We start from the raw sequence: 16773 nt of genomic DNA, 5'->3' as shown, positions 1-16773 counted from the left end.
GGAGGCTTCAAAACGTAGTTAACAAGAATTCAGAGAGAGGGTGTTCCTGTTAGTGTGAAGAGCAAGGCTGATAGGTGTAGGAAACACTTAGGGTGGTACGTTGGCTCAGTGGTTAGCACTGCTGCCTCACAGCACCAGGAATCCACTTTGATTCCAGCCTCGGGCTACTGTCTGTGTGGAATTTTCACATTCTCCCCATGTCTATGTGGGTTTCCTCCTTGTGTTCTTGTTTTATCCCGCAGTCAAAGATGTGTAGGTTAGGTGAATTGGCCATGGGAAATTGTCAGTAGTGTACGGAGTGGGTGCATTAGCCACGCGGAAATGTAGAGTTACAGGGATAGGGTAGGAAGGTGAGTCTGGGTGAGATGCTCTTTAGAGGAACGGTGTGGACTCATTGAGCTGAATGGCCTGCTTACACAGTATAGGCATTCTATGATAAGGTCATCGGTCAGCATCCAACACTGCAGGGAAAAGCTGCCCCAGCCTATTTAGCCTCTCCCTATAGCTCAAACCCTACAATCCGAGCAATATCCTTGTAAGTCTTTTCTGAATCCTTTCAAGTTTAACACTATCTTTCCTATAGCAAGGAGATCAGAATTGAATGCAGTATTCTAAAAGTGACCTCACTAATATCCTGTACAGCTGCAACATGACCTCCCAACTCCCATGGTCAATGTACTGGCCAATGAAGGCAAGCCTTCTTCACCACCTGTCTACCTGTAACTTCACTTTCAAGGAGCTATGCACCTGCACCCCAAAGTGTCTTTGTTCAGCAACATTCCCCAGGGCCTTATCATTAACTGTGTAAGTCTTGCCTTGGTTTGCCTTTCCAAAATGCAGCACCTCACATTTACCTAAATTAAACTCCATCTGCCACTCTTCAGCCTTTTGATCCATCAGCCCATCTGATCAAGATCCCATTGTACTCTGAGATAACTTTCTTCACTGTCCAATTTTGGTGTCATCTGCAAACTTACTAATCATACATCCTATGTTCACATGCAAATTATTTAGATAAATGATGAAAAGCAATGAACCCAGCACTGATCCTTGTGGCACATTGTTGGTCACAGGGCACAATAGAGAGATTATTCTTGACTCCTTTCTCACACCTCTAAATCTTAAAAGCCCATAAATTACTTCATGGAAGAGTCCTCTCCAAAAGAGATTTGGGTTGCTGAATTAACATGTTACAGGCCAAGGCTGCTGACATTTAATAGTATGAGAAACAACTTGATCTGTGAAATGCCTAGCAGCTTGACCAGAGGCTGGACCTGTCAGCTTCCTGAGGGAAATTGTGTTTTTGTATTTATTGTGGACTTGCAGGAGCAGGATTACTCATCCCTGGCTTGAGAAACCTTTTCAGCCTCTCCCCAGATCTACCTAACCATCAGCTTCCTGACTCCATCCAATCCTAAATGATTTATTTCTGTAATTCTATAATTAGAAAATTATCCACACATTATTTCTATGAAATTCTATGAAATTAGTATCAGATTACACATTAAGAAATATCCATCAAAAGATTAATTTATATCACTTCCTTAACCACCACTACTCATCTGCTTCACATTAATGCCTACGTAGCTTTATACTTAATAATGTGATTTGATCCCAATTCTATTTCTTCACCATCAATTCTCTTCAACTCATACAAAGCACTACAAGCCATATTGTATCATATACAAATTCCTGATCATCCTTTATCTCATCCCTATATTATCCTGGTTCAAATTTAATTCTTGCTTTCAACTCTCTGTCTGGCCAGTCTATCTCCAAAACGTCCACCTGCTTTCAAGCTCCTCACTTCTCCCCAGTATTGGCAGCTTCACTTCAGCCTCACTGTGCTCTGGAATTTCCTTCCTAGATTTCTCCTTTCCTCCCTTCCAGTCTCAAAGGCACTCCTTAAAACCCATATCTTTTCCTCAAGTTTTGGTCACCCATTGTAAAGTCTTTATTTGGCTCAGTGTCATTTTCTATTTTAAATGCATTAATGTGCTGTTGAATTATAGAGTGTGACCAAAGTGTGGGAATAGTACACATTTATATTGAAAACTTGCAATTATCTCATGCCATTGAGGTAGAAAACATTGCAAAGTGCTTCAGAGATATTTTAGTATGGTTCCTTCTGCTTTTCAGATAATCTCAGTTGTTCCAGTTGTTCCTTTAAATAGTGTTTAAATCACACAATGATTGCGCAGCCTTTATATCTGCTGAGAGCTGCTATAGTGACTACATTCTAGTAGTCTTTCTGAGATCTTTTATGCATATTCATTCAACACTATCACCAAAATAATGGTGTGTGATTTAAAAACATAATTCAAGTTCATGATCTTCTGCTGCTCAATGAAGTCAGCCTGTTTCTGTGGCATTTCAAAGAAAAGTCATATTGAACTTGACATGTTAACTCTGTTCCTCTCGCCACAAACACGAAGTCAAATCAGCTGAGTTTTTCCAGCACAGTCCACTTTTAATTCCGATCCCCAGTAATTTGCTTTGATTTTACTGTTTTCTTGGGATGTATGTCATCAGTACGAGAGGAATCATCAATGCTCTGTCAGCCATTTTCATTTAGGCTCACTGGTGTCTATCAGCATATATTCCCTCAACCACCCTGGAAGAGAAGATTTCAAAGTAATTTGTCATTATCTGTGATAAGCAAACCACAGCCTGAATGCAAAATACCATTTGTATTAATCAGCTGTGGCTCAATTTATCGATGAACTGACAAAATGTAGCTCAGGTTCAGCTTGTTCTCAAGATCAATCTGTAAATTCTGATGTCAAATGTTCATTTGTTCCTTTTAAATCATTCATTAGCCCAATGTTGACTGCCTATCCTTAATTCCCTATAAGAAAATACTGCTGAGCTATTTTCTTGGACTGTTGCAGTCTATGGGGTGTAGGGACACCCACAGTGCTATTAAGAAGCAAGTTGCAGGATTTTGATCCAGCAACAGTGAAGGAATGGTGATAACTCTCCAAGTCAGTATGGTGTGTGTCTTGAAGGAGAACTTACAGGTAGTGGAGTTCCCAGTTATCTGCTGCGCTTATTATTCTAGGTAATAAACGTTATGGGTTTGGAAGGTGCTGTTGAAGGTGCTTTGCTTAATTTCTGGGAGTCAGGAGATAAGTTACTCATGGCAAAATTTCCAGTCTCAGATATGCTCTTGTAACCATGCATGTAGCTGGTCCTGTTAAGTTTTGGACAATGTTAACCCCAGGACTTTGATAGTGGGGAATTCAGTAATCGTAATGCCATTGAATGTCAATGGGTAATGGTTAGATTTTCTCTTATTGGAGATGATCTTTTCCTGGCAAATATATGACACAAAAGTCACCTATACTTGCCTGTCCAAGCCTGAATGTTATCTAGGTTTTGCTGTATATGTACATGGACTCCTTCAATGTGAGAAGTCAAAAATGGTGCTGAACATTGTGCAATTATCAGTGAACATCCCCACATCTGACCTTATGATGGAAGGAAGGTCATTGATGAAGCAACTGAAGATGTTTGGGCCTAGGACACGACCCTGAGAAACTCCTGCAGCGATGTCTTGGGAGTAAAATGACTGACCTCCAACGAACCATCTACCTTTGCCAGCTAAAAATCCAACTAGTGGACAGTTTTCCTCCTGATTTCCAATGTCCTAGGTCTACTAGAGCTCCTTGATGCTGCACACATTCAAATGGGGTCTTGATGGTCATAAGCAGTGACTCTCACCTCACACCTGGAGTTCATCTCTTTTGTCCTTGTTTGAACAAAGGCTGTAATGAGATCAAGAGCTGAATATGTCTGAAAGAGTTGAAAGTAAGAATCCCTGAGCAGGTCTTTGTTAAGTAAATGCTGCTTGATAGCACTGTTGATGACACCTTCCATCACTTTATTGATGATGGAGAGTAGATGTATGGACTGGTAATTGATTGGGTTGAACTTGTCCTTTTTTTGGTGTACAGGACAAATATCTAAGTAATTCTTCAAATTGTCACAAGTGATGCAATTGCACTGAGACAGTTTTGCAAGGTGCATGGTTAGTCCTGGCTCACATTTCTTCAGTACTACTGCCAAAGTGTTGTCAGGGCCATGCCCTTTGTGATACTCAATATCTTCAGCTGTTTCTTCATCATGTTGAGTCAATCAAATTGTTGAAGATTGGCATCTGTGATTCTGAGGACCTACCGAGGAGTCCAAAATGAATCATCCACTTGGCTGAAGATACTTGGGAATGCTTCGGCCTTTTCTTTTGTGCTGATGTGTTGAAAATGGGAATACCTATAGAATACATGTACCTACAATTTGTTGTTCAATTGACAATTATCATTCATGACTGAATGTGGCATGGATAGTCAGCATGGCTTTGTGCGTGGGAAATCATGTCTCATTAACTTGATCGAGTTTTTTGAAGAAATAACGAAGAGGGTTAATGAGGGCAGAATGGTGGAAGTGATTATATGGACTTCAGTAAAGCGTTCAACAAGGTTCCTCATGGCAGACTAGTTAGCAAGGTTAGATCTCATGGAATACAGGGAGAACTAGCCATTTCGATATAGAAATGGCTTGAAGGTAAAAGGTAGCAGTGGAGGGTTGCTTTTCAGACTGGAGGCCTGTGACCAGTGTGTGCCACAAGGATCGGTGCTGGATCCACTGCTTCTTGTCATTTACATAAATGATTTGGATGTGAACATAGGAGGTATAGTTAGTAAGTTTGCAGATGACACAAAATTGCTGGTGTAGTGGACAGTGAAGGAGGTTACCTCAAGGTACAAGTGATCTTGATCAGATGGGCCATTGGGCTGAAGAGTGGCAGATGGAGTTTAATTTAGATACATGTGAGGTGCTGCATTTTGGAAAGGCAAATCATAGCAGGACTTATACACTTAAGGGTAAGGCCCTGGGGGTCTTGCTGAACAAAGAGCCCTTGGAGTACATGTTCATTTTCTTTGAAATTGGATTCGCAGGTAGATAGGATAGTGAAGAAAGCATTTGGTATGATTTCCTTTATTAGACAGAGCTTTGAGTATAGGAGTTGGGAGGTCATGTTGCGGCTTTACAGGATATCGTTTCAGCCACTTTTGGAATATTGTGTGCACTTCGGGTCTCCTTCCTATCGGAAGGATGTTGTGAAACTTGAAAGGGTTCAGAAAAGATTTACAAGGATGTTGCCAGGGTTGGAGAATTTGAGCTACAGGGAGAGGCTGGGGCTATTTTCTCTGGAACGTTGGAGGCTGAGGGATGGCCTTACAGAGGTTTATAAAATCATAAGAAGGGGCATGGATAGGATGAATAGACAAGGTCTTTACCCTGGGGAGGGGGAGTCCAGAACTAGAGGGCATAGGTTTAGGGTGAGAGGGGAAAAATTTAAAAGGGAGCTAAGGGGCAATGTTTTCACAGAGGGTGGTGTGTGTATGGAATGAGTTGCCAGAGGAAGTGGTGGATGCTGGCACAGTTATAACATTTAAAAGACATCTGGATGAGTACATGAAAAGGAAAGTTTTAGAGGGATATGGGCCAAGTGCTGGCAAATGGAACTAGATTAGGTTAGGATATTTGGTCAGCAATGACGAGTTGGACGAAAGGGTCTGTTTCCGTGCTGTACATCTATATGACTCTATGACTGTAGAGTTAGATGTGATCTGTTTTAAAGCTGCTGCTCCTGGTGTGCCCATCTGCATTCTTCATTGGCTTGGAGTTCATTCCTTGGTTTAGTGATAATATTAGAGTGGGGAATATGCTGGAGTATGAGGTTACAAATTGTGGTTGCAATATTTCTGCTGCTGCTGATAGCCCTTAATGACTGAAGCATACACATTCATGAGTTGTTAGACCTGTTTGAAACTTGTCCCATTCAATATGTTGGAAGTACCCCATAACACAATGATAGTTATCAATAATAGCACTGCATCACCACCAGGTTTGTGCAATGGTCTGTCTCACTGAAACTATCATTGCCAGGTGCATCTACTCCAGTTGGCATAATAAGGGCATGGTCACATATGTTTCTCCCCTCTGTTTGTACCCTCATCAGTTTCTGCAGGCCCTGTCCAGCACTTATCACCTTTTTCAACATAGCCAGCTCAGTCACTAATGGGGCTACCCAGCCACTCCTGGTCAGGGGCACTGAGGACCAAACCCAGAGTACATTCTGTTCCTTTTATTTCTTCAGTGCTTCCTGTTAGTGGTGTTCAAAATGGAGGAGAACTGATTTATTGGCTGAGGGGAAGGGTGGGCATGGTCAGTCTGCCATAATCAGCAGAAAGTTTATTTGCCCAGGTTTGACCTGATGTCATAAGAGTTTATGAGGTGAGGAGTCAATGCTGAAGACTCCCAGGACAGCTTCTTCCTGAATGTAAGCCACTGTGCTGTGGATCTGCTCAATGGAAAGGTCTGGACATACCCATGAATAATGATGGCAGTACTTAGGATATTGTGTGCATGACTACGTCAGGCAGCTGCTTGACTCAGCTGGAGGATAGCTATTCCAATTTTGACCCTAGTGACCAGATGTTAGTAAGATGGATTTTGCAGAGTCACCAGGACTGTGTGACCCCTTTCTAGCATTTGGTCGATGTCTGTGGTCTGTCTAGTTTTGTTCCTTTTGTGAAACTTTGTAGCAGTAAGATTGAACTAAGCCACCTCAAAAGGCATTTAAGAGTCAGCCACATTGCAGACCCACAACAGGAGGGAAAATACATGGATCTGGAGTCACCTGTAGATCAGACCAGGTAAGATTAACAGATTTCTTTCCCTAAACCAGGTGGTTTTTTACCACAAACTGCATGATTTCATTTCATTATTAGACTACCTTGTTTTCGGTCTTCAGATTTTATTTATTAATTGAATTCAAATTCCACCATCTGCCACATTGGGATTTGGATCCATGCCCCAGGTCTCAGGATTACGAGTCCAATAGCAATATCAGCACACCACTGCCTCTCCTCATCCCTAATAGAGGTAAAGAAAACCTCAAAACCTGAAAATCGGAAACAAACAGAAAATGCTGAAAATAAACAGGACATTCCATCAGCATCTGTCAAGAGAAATGCTGTGTATTATTAGGTGTTAAACCTCCAGAACTGGAAAGTTTTATATGCACAAAGATGACAACTTAAGTATTGATGATGACCTTTTAAACTATAACAGCAAGGTTTCTGTCCACACATTTCAGCCAATTCTATTTTGAAATTTGGCTAAATATCACAAAAAATAACTTCTGTTATTTTCATATGCCATTTGTCTGTAAAATCAATCTGCTAATCCCCAAAGAAATCCTAATTAAAAAGAAAAAGAACTTTCAAATCGTAATGACAATTACATCATTTTGGTAATTAGTGTTGGTTTCATACATTCAAATACAAATGTTTCTAAGGAATTATTCACTGATTTCAGGTTAATGTAACTTTGTTCTTAATTTTCCCCATCTGAGTGCATGAAGTATTACCAACAGATACGTATCGAAAATCATCCAGATATTCTGGATGAAAGGTTTTGGTACAAAGATATCTCTTTTAGCTTGGAGGGTTGGATGCTCTGGATTCAGGTCAGTTTTGGTGACATGGAGTGAAGGAAGACGATGACGCAGTCTACTGCAGAGGGAATTGGAAGTGTGGGGGAGTGGCAAAGAGAAAATAAAATGTGAATTTCTGATTTGTCATTATTTCTTTCCTACAGGTTCTTCTCTTCAGGAAGCGATTTGTTCAAATGATGCCCTTTTCTACTTCATATTTTTCTACCCTTTTCCAATTTTTGGAGTCCTGCTTATTGCCATTTTATTAACACGCTATAAAACCCTAAACTCCCAGAAAAAGTCTGATGGCAAAAATGGTGTCCCACTGCTCTGGATTAAAGAACCCGCTGTGACTTATTCTCCAACAAGCCTTGAGCCGCCAGATTTCAGAATAGGACCAGGAAGCCTCGGTTAACAAAGGAACAGGGAAATGGCTTTTGGAAAAAAAATTAAATGATGTTCCAACTGATGGGGTCAAAGTTATAATGAATTAAGGATCAATAATTACCCTCCCAAAAAATCCAAGTTTGGAAGCAATATCTTCCATATAAAGAATGTACATTCTGAGAGTCATGGCAGTGAGATAGGAGGGAAAGTGGGTACTTTTATTCCAAGATATTTGCCGCAATTGGTCTCCTCCCCATTACCCCCAATACAATTAGTTGATATATTTGGAATGTTTAACTTTACACTAATGTAGATGTGTAGTCTTCTGCCAACTGTTTTTACTGCATGAGAGCTCTGCTTGTCACACTAGTCTGCCGTGTGTAATAAGTCTGATCTCATTAAAATGTCAGATGATCTCCTGAATGTTAAGACTATTGTCAATTCTGAAGAATACAGAACTATAGCAAATGCAGACCTGTGGAGAGAAATATTGAGCTGTAATGATGTAAGATTTAAGACTTTTTAATGCTTCATTACACTTAACTGCTCCAATGCTTAGTTACAATGTCTGAGAAGAGTCAACACCAAGCTGGAAACATCATAGCTGGAGGGATCGACATAACATCCAGACCTTCTATTCAATTATTGCACTGTTCAGAACATTTGAACAACGGAATGAAAGAGGAGTGGCAAGTTCATAGAAGATGTGGCACTAAAGACTTAAAAGATGTTGTGTCAGTTTTTGACAAGTGTGAAACGACTAGAACTTGTGCAATAGAAAAGCAAGGAAGGACACCCTGCATAGATCGTCATCAATGTTATGACTGCATTACGACAGGATTACATGAAGACAATATTACTGAATACAGGATATGGACAATGAAATTCCGTCCCTCCTTGGTGAATTTAGATAAAGCTCAAGCCGACTATTAGCAAGTACAGCCAATGTTTCTCATTTATGAATTTTTGATACAGAAATCTGATCAAGCTGCAACTGTGTAGAATGGAAAGTAGTCATGCAGCTGGATAGTTTCTTTTTATATGTTGTTTTTGCACTTTTTGAAAATCTTTTTATTCTGTGTTTGAACAAGAGTCATTATGATTGCCTGTTTTGTTCTGACTATGTTCTTTTTGAAAGAGTGTCATTTGGTCAAAGGAAATGGTGACAAGACTGAACAGATTCAGTGCCCAAGCATGTGCTGACAGAATCCTGGGTTTTGTTGCAAGCCCATTTAATCTAATCATGTAACACGTATCTCAACATGAATTCCTTTAGAAAATTCTCATATATTCCACATTCAAGAATATTCTGTTGAAAGAAAATCACTTTGTATTTACCATGTTGATCATGTAAGATCTCACACCACACAGTGAGGTTATGAGGTGGGCAGCATTGAATTACTGATGACTTTTTTTAGGGTAAAAATGTTTTGCACTAAAACAAAAATGATGACTTAATAGAATCACACTCTTAAAAACCACAAATTCCACACTAGGAGGAGAAAAAAATTAATATTTAAGTGAGGAAAGAGAAATTATCTTGGGAAGGTGAATGCCAGAGATCTGAGTGTTACGACAGCATCAAACCATGGGATGGAGTTCAATCCAAGATCACATGTGAGAAGATTAACCAACCCAGCTGGATGTTTGTGCATAACTAGTTTATCAGTTTCATGTCGAATTGATATAATTTTAATGCAAATCAGATTTGAATCGATAGGTGATTGATTCATTTGCTCTGATAGGAGAGATCTCGGAACTGTTTATGTAAATCCCACCGCACAAATTAAGCAGAATAGAATGAAATATATTTTCCAGGTAAAATTACTCTATTTTCATCTGGTTTCTGTCCCTCTGTTATCATATATCATGCATGTCATTTTATATGATACCCTCTGTAATGGCATTGTGGGACAACCCACAGCAGGTGGACTGCAGCAGTTTAATGAGGCAGCTCACCAACACCTTCTCAAGGGCAACTAGGGACGAGCAATAAATGCTGGCCAGCCAGCGACGCCCACAAATTAATGAAACAAAATGTATAACAAATCAAGTATCAGGAGCACAGTACTCAAACATGTAGGGCTATTGTAAGCCAATACATCCCTAATCTAGCATTTCTAATTTACACGCTATTGTTACAATTCACAAGAGCTGCAGGTTCAGATGAGATTCTGATAATACCTTTACCTGCCTTCAGTGATATTTGTTAGATGAGCAGTGATGGTTTAAGGCTGAATTTGGTACTTCTAAGGCTAAGTGCTTTGTTAAATTTGCTGTTCTTTTGCAGTTAGAAAACAGATCAATTGTAATAATGAATTTTGTTTAAAACTGTTCTGGGTTTCTTCTAAAATCCATATTTATGCCTTGTTTGCATGTCACACCTGCTGTATGATGTGGCACAGCATCTCATCCTGAATGCAATCACATGATTCCTCACCCGATCAAGTATTTAGCCAAAAGGCCTCCTTGTGAGTATATGACCTGTGGCACACAATGTATTAATTGGTCAAAGCAGCAAGGGAGAACAAGCCTTTGATTTCCTAATGTATACAGTTGTGTATATTCATGAGTGGAGAATCTGAATGAGCTGTGGAGTTGACTTACAGTCACATGGACTCTTCTACACAGTCCAAATACCAGATGAAATGATGGATTAAAACACTATATCAAAGTAACACAATGTACAAATAGCCTAGATTGTGTCCTTTCCTCCCTAGTGTCATAAGTTCACATTGTAGCATAACCTCTGCATTGCACATCCACATCACCATAATAAAATCAACATTTCTCAAAAGGTTTGAATTCCCTGGCTTATGAAACATGCCTTAGCAGATATTTCCTCTGAATTTGTGCTTCCCTGAATTTGTGTTTTGCTATTTTAAAAGTATCTGTTACCCAGCTTGATGTTGGAAAGTGAAACATTCATTTACATAACTCTGAATTTATTACCTACTAATCATTTAATAAGAGGTTTAAAAAAAGCACTGACTTAAGGAAGGTGTAAAAATGTGTTGTTGATGGAGTTAGTAAACCAATGCAGTTTGTTTAAGTAAGGGTTCTCAAATGTGAATGGAAGAATTGGGAAATCATCAGGTTAATTGGTTCTAGAAGAGCTTAAGCATTTTCTAATGATAAAATGCAACAGAATATCACAATCTCTACAAAGGCATAGAACCTAAACAATAAATGAGTAATCAAATATGTTAAATATCTCAGCTTGACTATCAATATTGGTTAAAGGCTGTCCCTAGCTGTGTTCGTAATAGAAATGCTGAATTATGTTTTTGTGGAGTTCACTCATGACAGGTCTGCAAAGAAGCGATGAATTTATGTCTGGTAATTAAATATTCTGCACATTTTATCCAGTAATGGATGAACTGTTTTGGGAACGCTGTTATTCAAGATAACATGAATATGACAGGCTATAGAAGGCACCAATTTACCTGTTGAAAAGGCTTGTTTAATCAAACTCACTGAAACATTTGGCTGTACTAAGAAAGTGCACAGTTTTTCTGGGTGCATATCTTGATACTGACTATGAAATTGCTGTCGGATTAATTCTATTGGGCACTCCTAAACACTGTTTTAATTCTAGAAAATGTCTAGTGAAGGTTCACCAGCTTTGGATAATGCTGACTGTAAAAAGACATCAGGGGTACAGATTCTGATATACCCAGTGTGACCTGGGAGTTGTGAAGTAGTGTGAAATGGCATCAATGATATTTCTGAACCATGGCAATTGGCACCAAAGCCATGAATGAATAAAGTGGCAATATGGGTCTGTAGCACTTTAAGTCTTGGCTGAGCAAGCCAGGAAAGACATAGCTGGCTTTGCGCTAGCCTTCATAAAAGATTATATTGCAACTTCAAAAGACAGACAGTAATTGGGTGTTATCTGGACCTTCAGCAAATGCGCATTCTGCTTTGAGTTTGGTTTGGATAATTGAGCAGAAACATACAAGGGACAAATGATAAAGTCGATGCTCGGGGCTTTGTTGCACAATGCAAGAAAATCTTATATTCAGCAGTATTCTGGCAATGCAAATCATGCAAGCATACTCTTTAATTAATATTTAAATTAAGGTATGATGACATGAATGATGTGCACTATTCATATCATTCCCTTTAACCTACAGGGAAACTGATAATGAATTTCTAATTGCGATAGTGCAAGTTTCCAAGAGTTTTTTAAAAATTGCTATGGTTTTTAATACTTTCATTATCTGCTTGTGCAATCAAGAGTTTTTTTTATTCAATGAACATGCAGTTGTAAACTGTTTATTGAGAAGAGGCATTAAATAGCCTTTTAAATGGCCTATTCTAAAAAGGCTTTAAATAGCCTTTTCTGGAAGGCAGTAAATAGAAGATTGAAATTTTTGGTTTGGATCATTGAATTATAGAATCTCTATAGTGCAGATAGGGGCCAATCAGCCCACTGAATCTGCACCAACCCTTCAAAAAGCAGCCCATACCCCCACATCAGGGCTTTATAAAGAGTAAGTATCTATCTAATAGGAAATAACAATATGATAGAAATGGTATCAATACTTTTGAAATCCAAGATTAAATATTTCCCAAACCTTAAAACATTTTCAAAAAATTACAAATAACAGCTCATAAATTCTTACCTTGCTCCTCAGTTAAATATCCATTTAAACTGGTATGTGGTTAATCACCATCGCCTATTCTGATAGATACAAAAATGAATTACAATATTGCATTATCAGCAAAGTAACACTGAGAAGCCAAATATTTTTTACACTGTCTTTTTTTCCCATTTTGTTAATTTTCTATATTCCTCCCATACCACTTGAAGATCCTAAATCTTGCTGGAGAATTCTGTTCTTAAGCTGTCTGCAGGGGTCAAGCAAGATTTTGTTTTAACTTGAGTTCATTTGAGTTCTGAAATGGCTGATCAATGGCATGATCTGCAGAACCAATCAGGTGACGGATTAGGTGACGGATGAAGGGTTGGGTAGGTGGACTGTTTAGAGATTTATGTCCCTCAATTGCCACGACTTTACCTCTTCATTTTCCGACACAACGTCTCAATGCTCTCCTGAGCAAGCCTTCTCCATTTTCATTATTCACAAGAAGGTCTTCCATAAGTCAATAGGTATGTGAGACCTTTTTAGAATGTTTTATGGAGATCGCTAATGCATTTCGGCCAATCTCCTGGGAGCTTCCTGCTACAATTGCGCTCCAAGTGGAACATTACTTTAGGAGACTGGAATCAGGAAAATGAATGGCACGTTCAGGTTCAGAGCTGGTTTTGACCCTTTGGCAGCTTTTTGTTAGGCAATTTGGGTTGGAAAAATTGGTCACTGGACCATCTTTAAGCCATCAGATTTGTAAAATCTTCTGATGGCACCACTGGTGGTACTTCTGCAATGCTTTGAGATACTTGTCAAAGTCTTTGAAGCGCACGCAACTTTGCTGGAGTACGGTTCCATGTAAAGCACCCCCAGTATGCCATCCCATCCTGCTTGGCATTTTTTATGGCTGACCCTGAATAGTAATTTCCAGTAGACTGCCTGATTATGAGTCGTGTAAAGGATGTCTGTGAACGTGTTCTCATTTAGGTTTCACACATGTTTTCTAGCCTCATTCTGTCTAGAATTCAGCCTCTGGGTGAGGGTGGCTGGATATAGTATGCAGCTGCTTCTCTAAGAGATCAAATAATTCAGTACACATCATTATTCAACATGGACCTTTCTTTCCTGGGTCATTTCTATTCTACCCTGAAGGAAACTGCTTTCAGATAATCATACAGTACACAATGTGGTCATTGTGCCTTTGACAGGTCTCCGAGGTATCCAGATTTGTACCACTACCATCCTCTTGCCCCTAACAGTGCAAACTTTCCCTTTTTGAGGCTGTTCCAGTTCATTTTTGAATCTGCTTTCAGCACCCTTTTAGGCTATGTCTTCCAGTTAATGAATGTAATTACAGCTTGCTACTTAAAAAGAGTTCTCCCCATTTCCCCTCTGGTTCTTTAGACAATTATCTTAACTATGTACTTTTAATGCCAGCCTTCTGCCAGTGGAAATATTTTTTCCTCATTTATATTTATTAAAAAAAAGTTCATTTGAAATGTTACATATGTTTGGGAAGTTGTGTGGGTAGAGGATACGCATATCAAATAAACTGGTTAGAGACGTTAGGTATTTGCTAAAGTTCCAAACAATTTTTTTCAAATCAGCATGATTCCTTTCAGTGCAATTCTAATATGCTTGCTAGACAGATTGAAAAAGAGCTATTCAAAGTGTGTATATACCTTTGAGTCCACCTTATTACAAATATATTTTCAACAAACACATCTTCCATTTCTCACATCATTTATCAATATGTGGGACGACTGGGGGACTGGGTCTTTTCAACTGGAGAAATGCAGCAAATCTCACTGCATGTGTCTTCCTTCCTTTTATTTCTAGTTCTGCAAATTTAAATTTCAAAGAGGAAATGAGTTATATGTTAAAACAATGCTAAATAATAATTGAGGGCACCATTTTCTGGTTGGTCAAATTCAAACAAAATAATAGCAGGTATTAGCAGCAGATCTGTATCTCAAATATATACATATATTTCTATTAGTTATGGTAGCAAATATCATTTTACATTACGTTTAATTATGTCTGCATGTATTAACCTAATTATTACAGCACTCATTATGTTTAATAAGACTGTATTTTTGTGGTTTAGATATTGCTGGTGAAAATCAATATAACATAACATGGAGTTTTAGTATAATTTACAATAACGTGAACCCATGGCCCTCTGAACGAGCCATATCATTTGTTATCACACCTGGGGTAAAGGTGGGTATTGAGACAAAGTGAAATTGAAAGCTTTTAACCCTTTGAAAAAAATCTATTTTCAAAAAAACTTCAAAATATATATCGGTTATTTTGAAAAGTTGGGCAGGTGGTGGATGCAAGGTACATTACAGGACTTAAGTATAATGGATTGTGCATATCAGGATTGATTGTCTCATGTGAGGCTGTCTTCTGCTATTCTACTCATGAATGTTAATGAAATATGTTTTGAAATGGTATCAGCAAACAACTACTAATGAATGGGACCAAATGTCAGCGAGTTATTTCACTTTCAAAAGCCCACAAGCATCCTGAAGCTGTTCCTGTTTTGAATTTGAGTTTAAGTGTTTCAATGCTATTGAGTAGAGCTTGTAATGAACATATTTGATTATTGCCCATGCAGCAACATTGTCCAATGATCAGAAAGTGACTTATTGCAAACTTCTTCAATGGCCGGGTTGATCATCAGACAAAAGAGGTTATGTTTTCATCCTCACCACATGGACAGTACTCTAGTGAAGTGAAATGTCCTCCCCCTCCCAGCCTGTTATGGAACCCATCAATGGAATAAAATTCAAGTGGCTTGAACATTTGGCAGTGCTCCACTCCATTAGCTTACTGCCTATTTGAATACTAGATGCAAATTTACCCCATAGTTTCAGCAGATCGAAAACTGAGATTCTGAGTGCCATTAGAAATACAATTAATCTCATTCAGCCAACACAACGCTAATGCCCATTGTAAGGTTTCCCGCACAGATAGATGTGAATTGTGGATTTGCAAAGAGAAAGCAAACATTACAAGTAAACTGCAAGAATGATAACTTGTCACAGTAACCAAATCCATTGCATTTCACGTGGTCATATGTTAGTACTGTAGCTTCTCCAACAGAGTGTGCTGTAACTTATGGCTTACAATGTAACTGAACATGCTTCCTTGAAGAAATTATTGTGTATTAAATCAGATTCATTCTATTTTATTCACAATTTCTCAAAACTTTGTCAGATTGCCACAGTCAATTCGAAATGTCAAACTTTGACACAAACTCTTTCATTAATTTGGTAGATATGTATAATTTTCCCCTCATGAGATTGGTGCACTTTGTACCCATATTGCTGACATATTCTCAAAATGATTTCACGGGGTCCCTGCACTGCCTGCTGGTCGAGATATTCTACAAGATGAGACCTTTTAATTCGAAATCTTACTCTAACTTGGAAAATTGTTGGAAGATTGAAAAATGAACCTTTCATACAATCAGTCTGATGTATTTGCTTCTGTGTATAGGCCTTTCTTCCAGCATAACCCGCTATATAGTTGACCTGAATTTAAATTTGAAATTGTGAGGTGGCAGTCTTTACTCCAAACCATGATCAAAACAAACAATCCTATACTGTTGGCACTGTGATATTTATTGTCACTGATGTAGAACTCTTGTCATAAATTGACACTTCAACTGAAGCATAAATATTGCTTAAAAATGTTAAAGAATATTCCCAGTTTCTCATTGTTTGGACAGATGACCTGTTTTAGGTATTTTCTATGTATTAATAGTGCATGATATGGCAAAATTTCATTTGTGATGTATTTTAATGTAAATTTTAAAATGTGGTGTGATTTGTTTGAAACCTTTTGTCATTTTGTTGTTAATAAAATAATGTCTTGAAAAAATTGTGTTTCTAGAAGTATCTTGTCCACACACCTATGATTAAAATTTTTCCAACATTTTTTAATCCTATAGGGATTATTTATGGACATTAGACATGTTCTTTCCTCATCCACATTATTGCATGTTCCTTGCATGCAACTACAGATAGAATTGAGCTAAATGACAGAATAACGGATTGGATTTTATGCAGATCTGCAGTCGCCATTGGCTTGCTGCTCCACTCCACAGCTCTGTTTTTCTGACTGGGTCTTCCAAATGAGATTTCTTCAGCAATGCAAAGCAGTTTTCCACCAAAATGATTCTGCTTCCTTGTAGTGCTGGATCAAACAGGGAGAGACAACCCATGACCCTTTTCTTATGAAACTAGCTGCTGTATTCTGATACGTGCTTACTAA

At 38.6% G+C, this 16773-nt stretch overlaps 1 protein-coding gene across 1 annotated transcript in view; it reads left to right on the top strand.

Moving 5' to 3' along the window:
• Positions 1–16399, top strand: part of LOC122555183 (immunoglobulin superfamily member 3-like) — a 244144-nt gene extending 227745 nt beyond the window's left edge. Inside the window, exon 10 of the mRNA XM_043700921.2 lies at positions 7669–16399. Coding sequence (XP_043556856.2) covers positions 7669–7919 — 251 coding nt within the window. The 3' untranslated portion in view covers positions 7920–16399. The remainder of the gene's footprint in view (positions 1–7668) is intronic.
• Positions 16400–16773: the final 374 nt, after the last annotated feature.

Source organism: Chiloscyllium plagiosum, unplaced genomic scaffold (assembly GCF_037043375.1).
Source record: "Chiloscyllium plagiosum isolate Xiang-an unplaced genomic scaffold, Cpla_swu_hap1 HiC_scaffold_12, whole genome shotgun sequence".
NCBI classification, from domain to species: domain Eukaryota; kingdom Metazoa; phylum Chordata; class Chondrichthyes; order Orectolobiformes; family Hemiscylliidae; genus Chiloscyllium; species Chiloscyllium plagiosum.
Note: the sequence above shows the minus strand (reverse complement) of the source record. Positions and strands in the feature narration are given on the sequence as shown.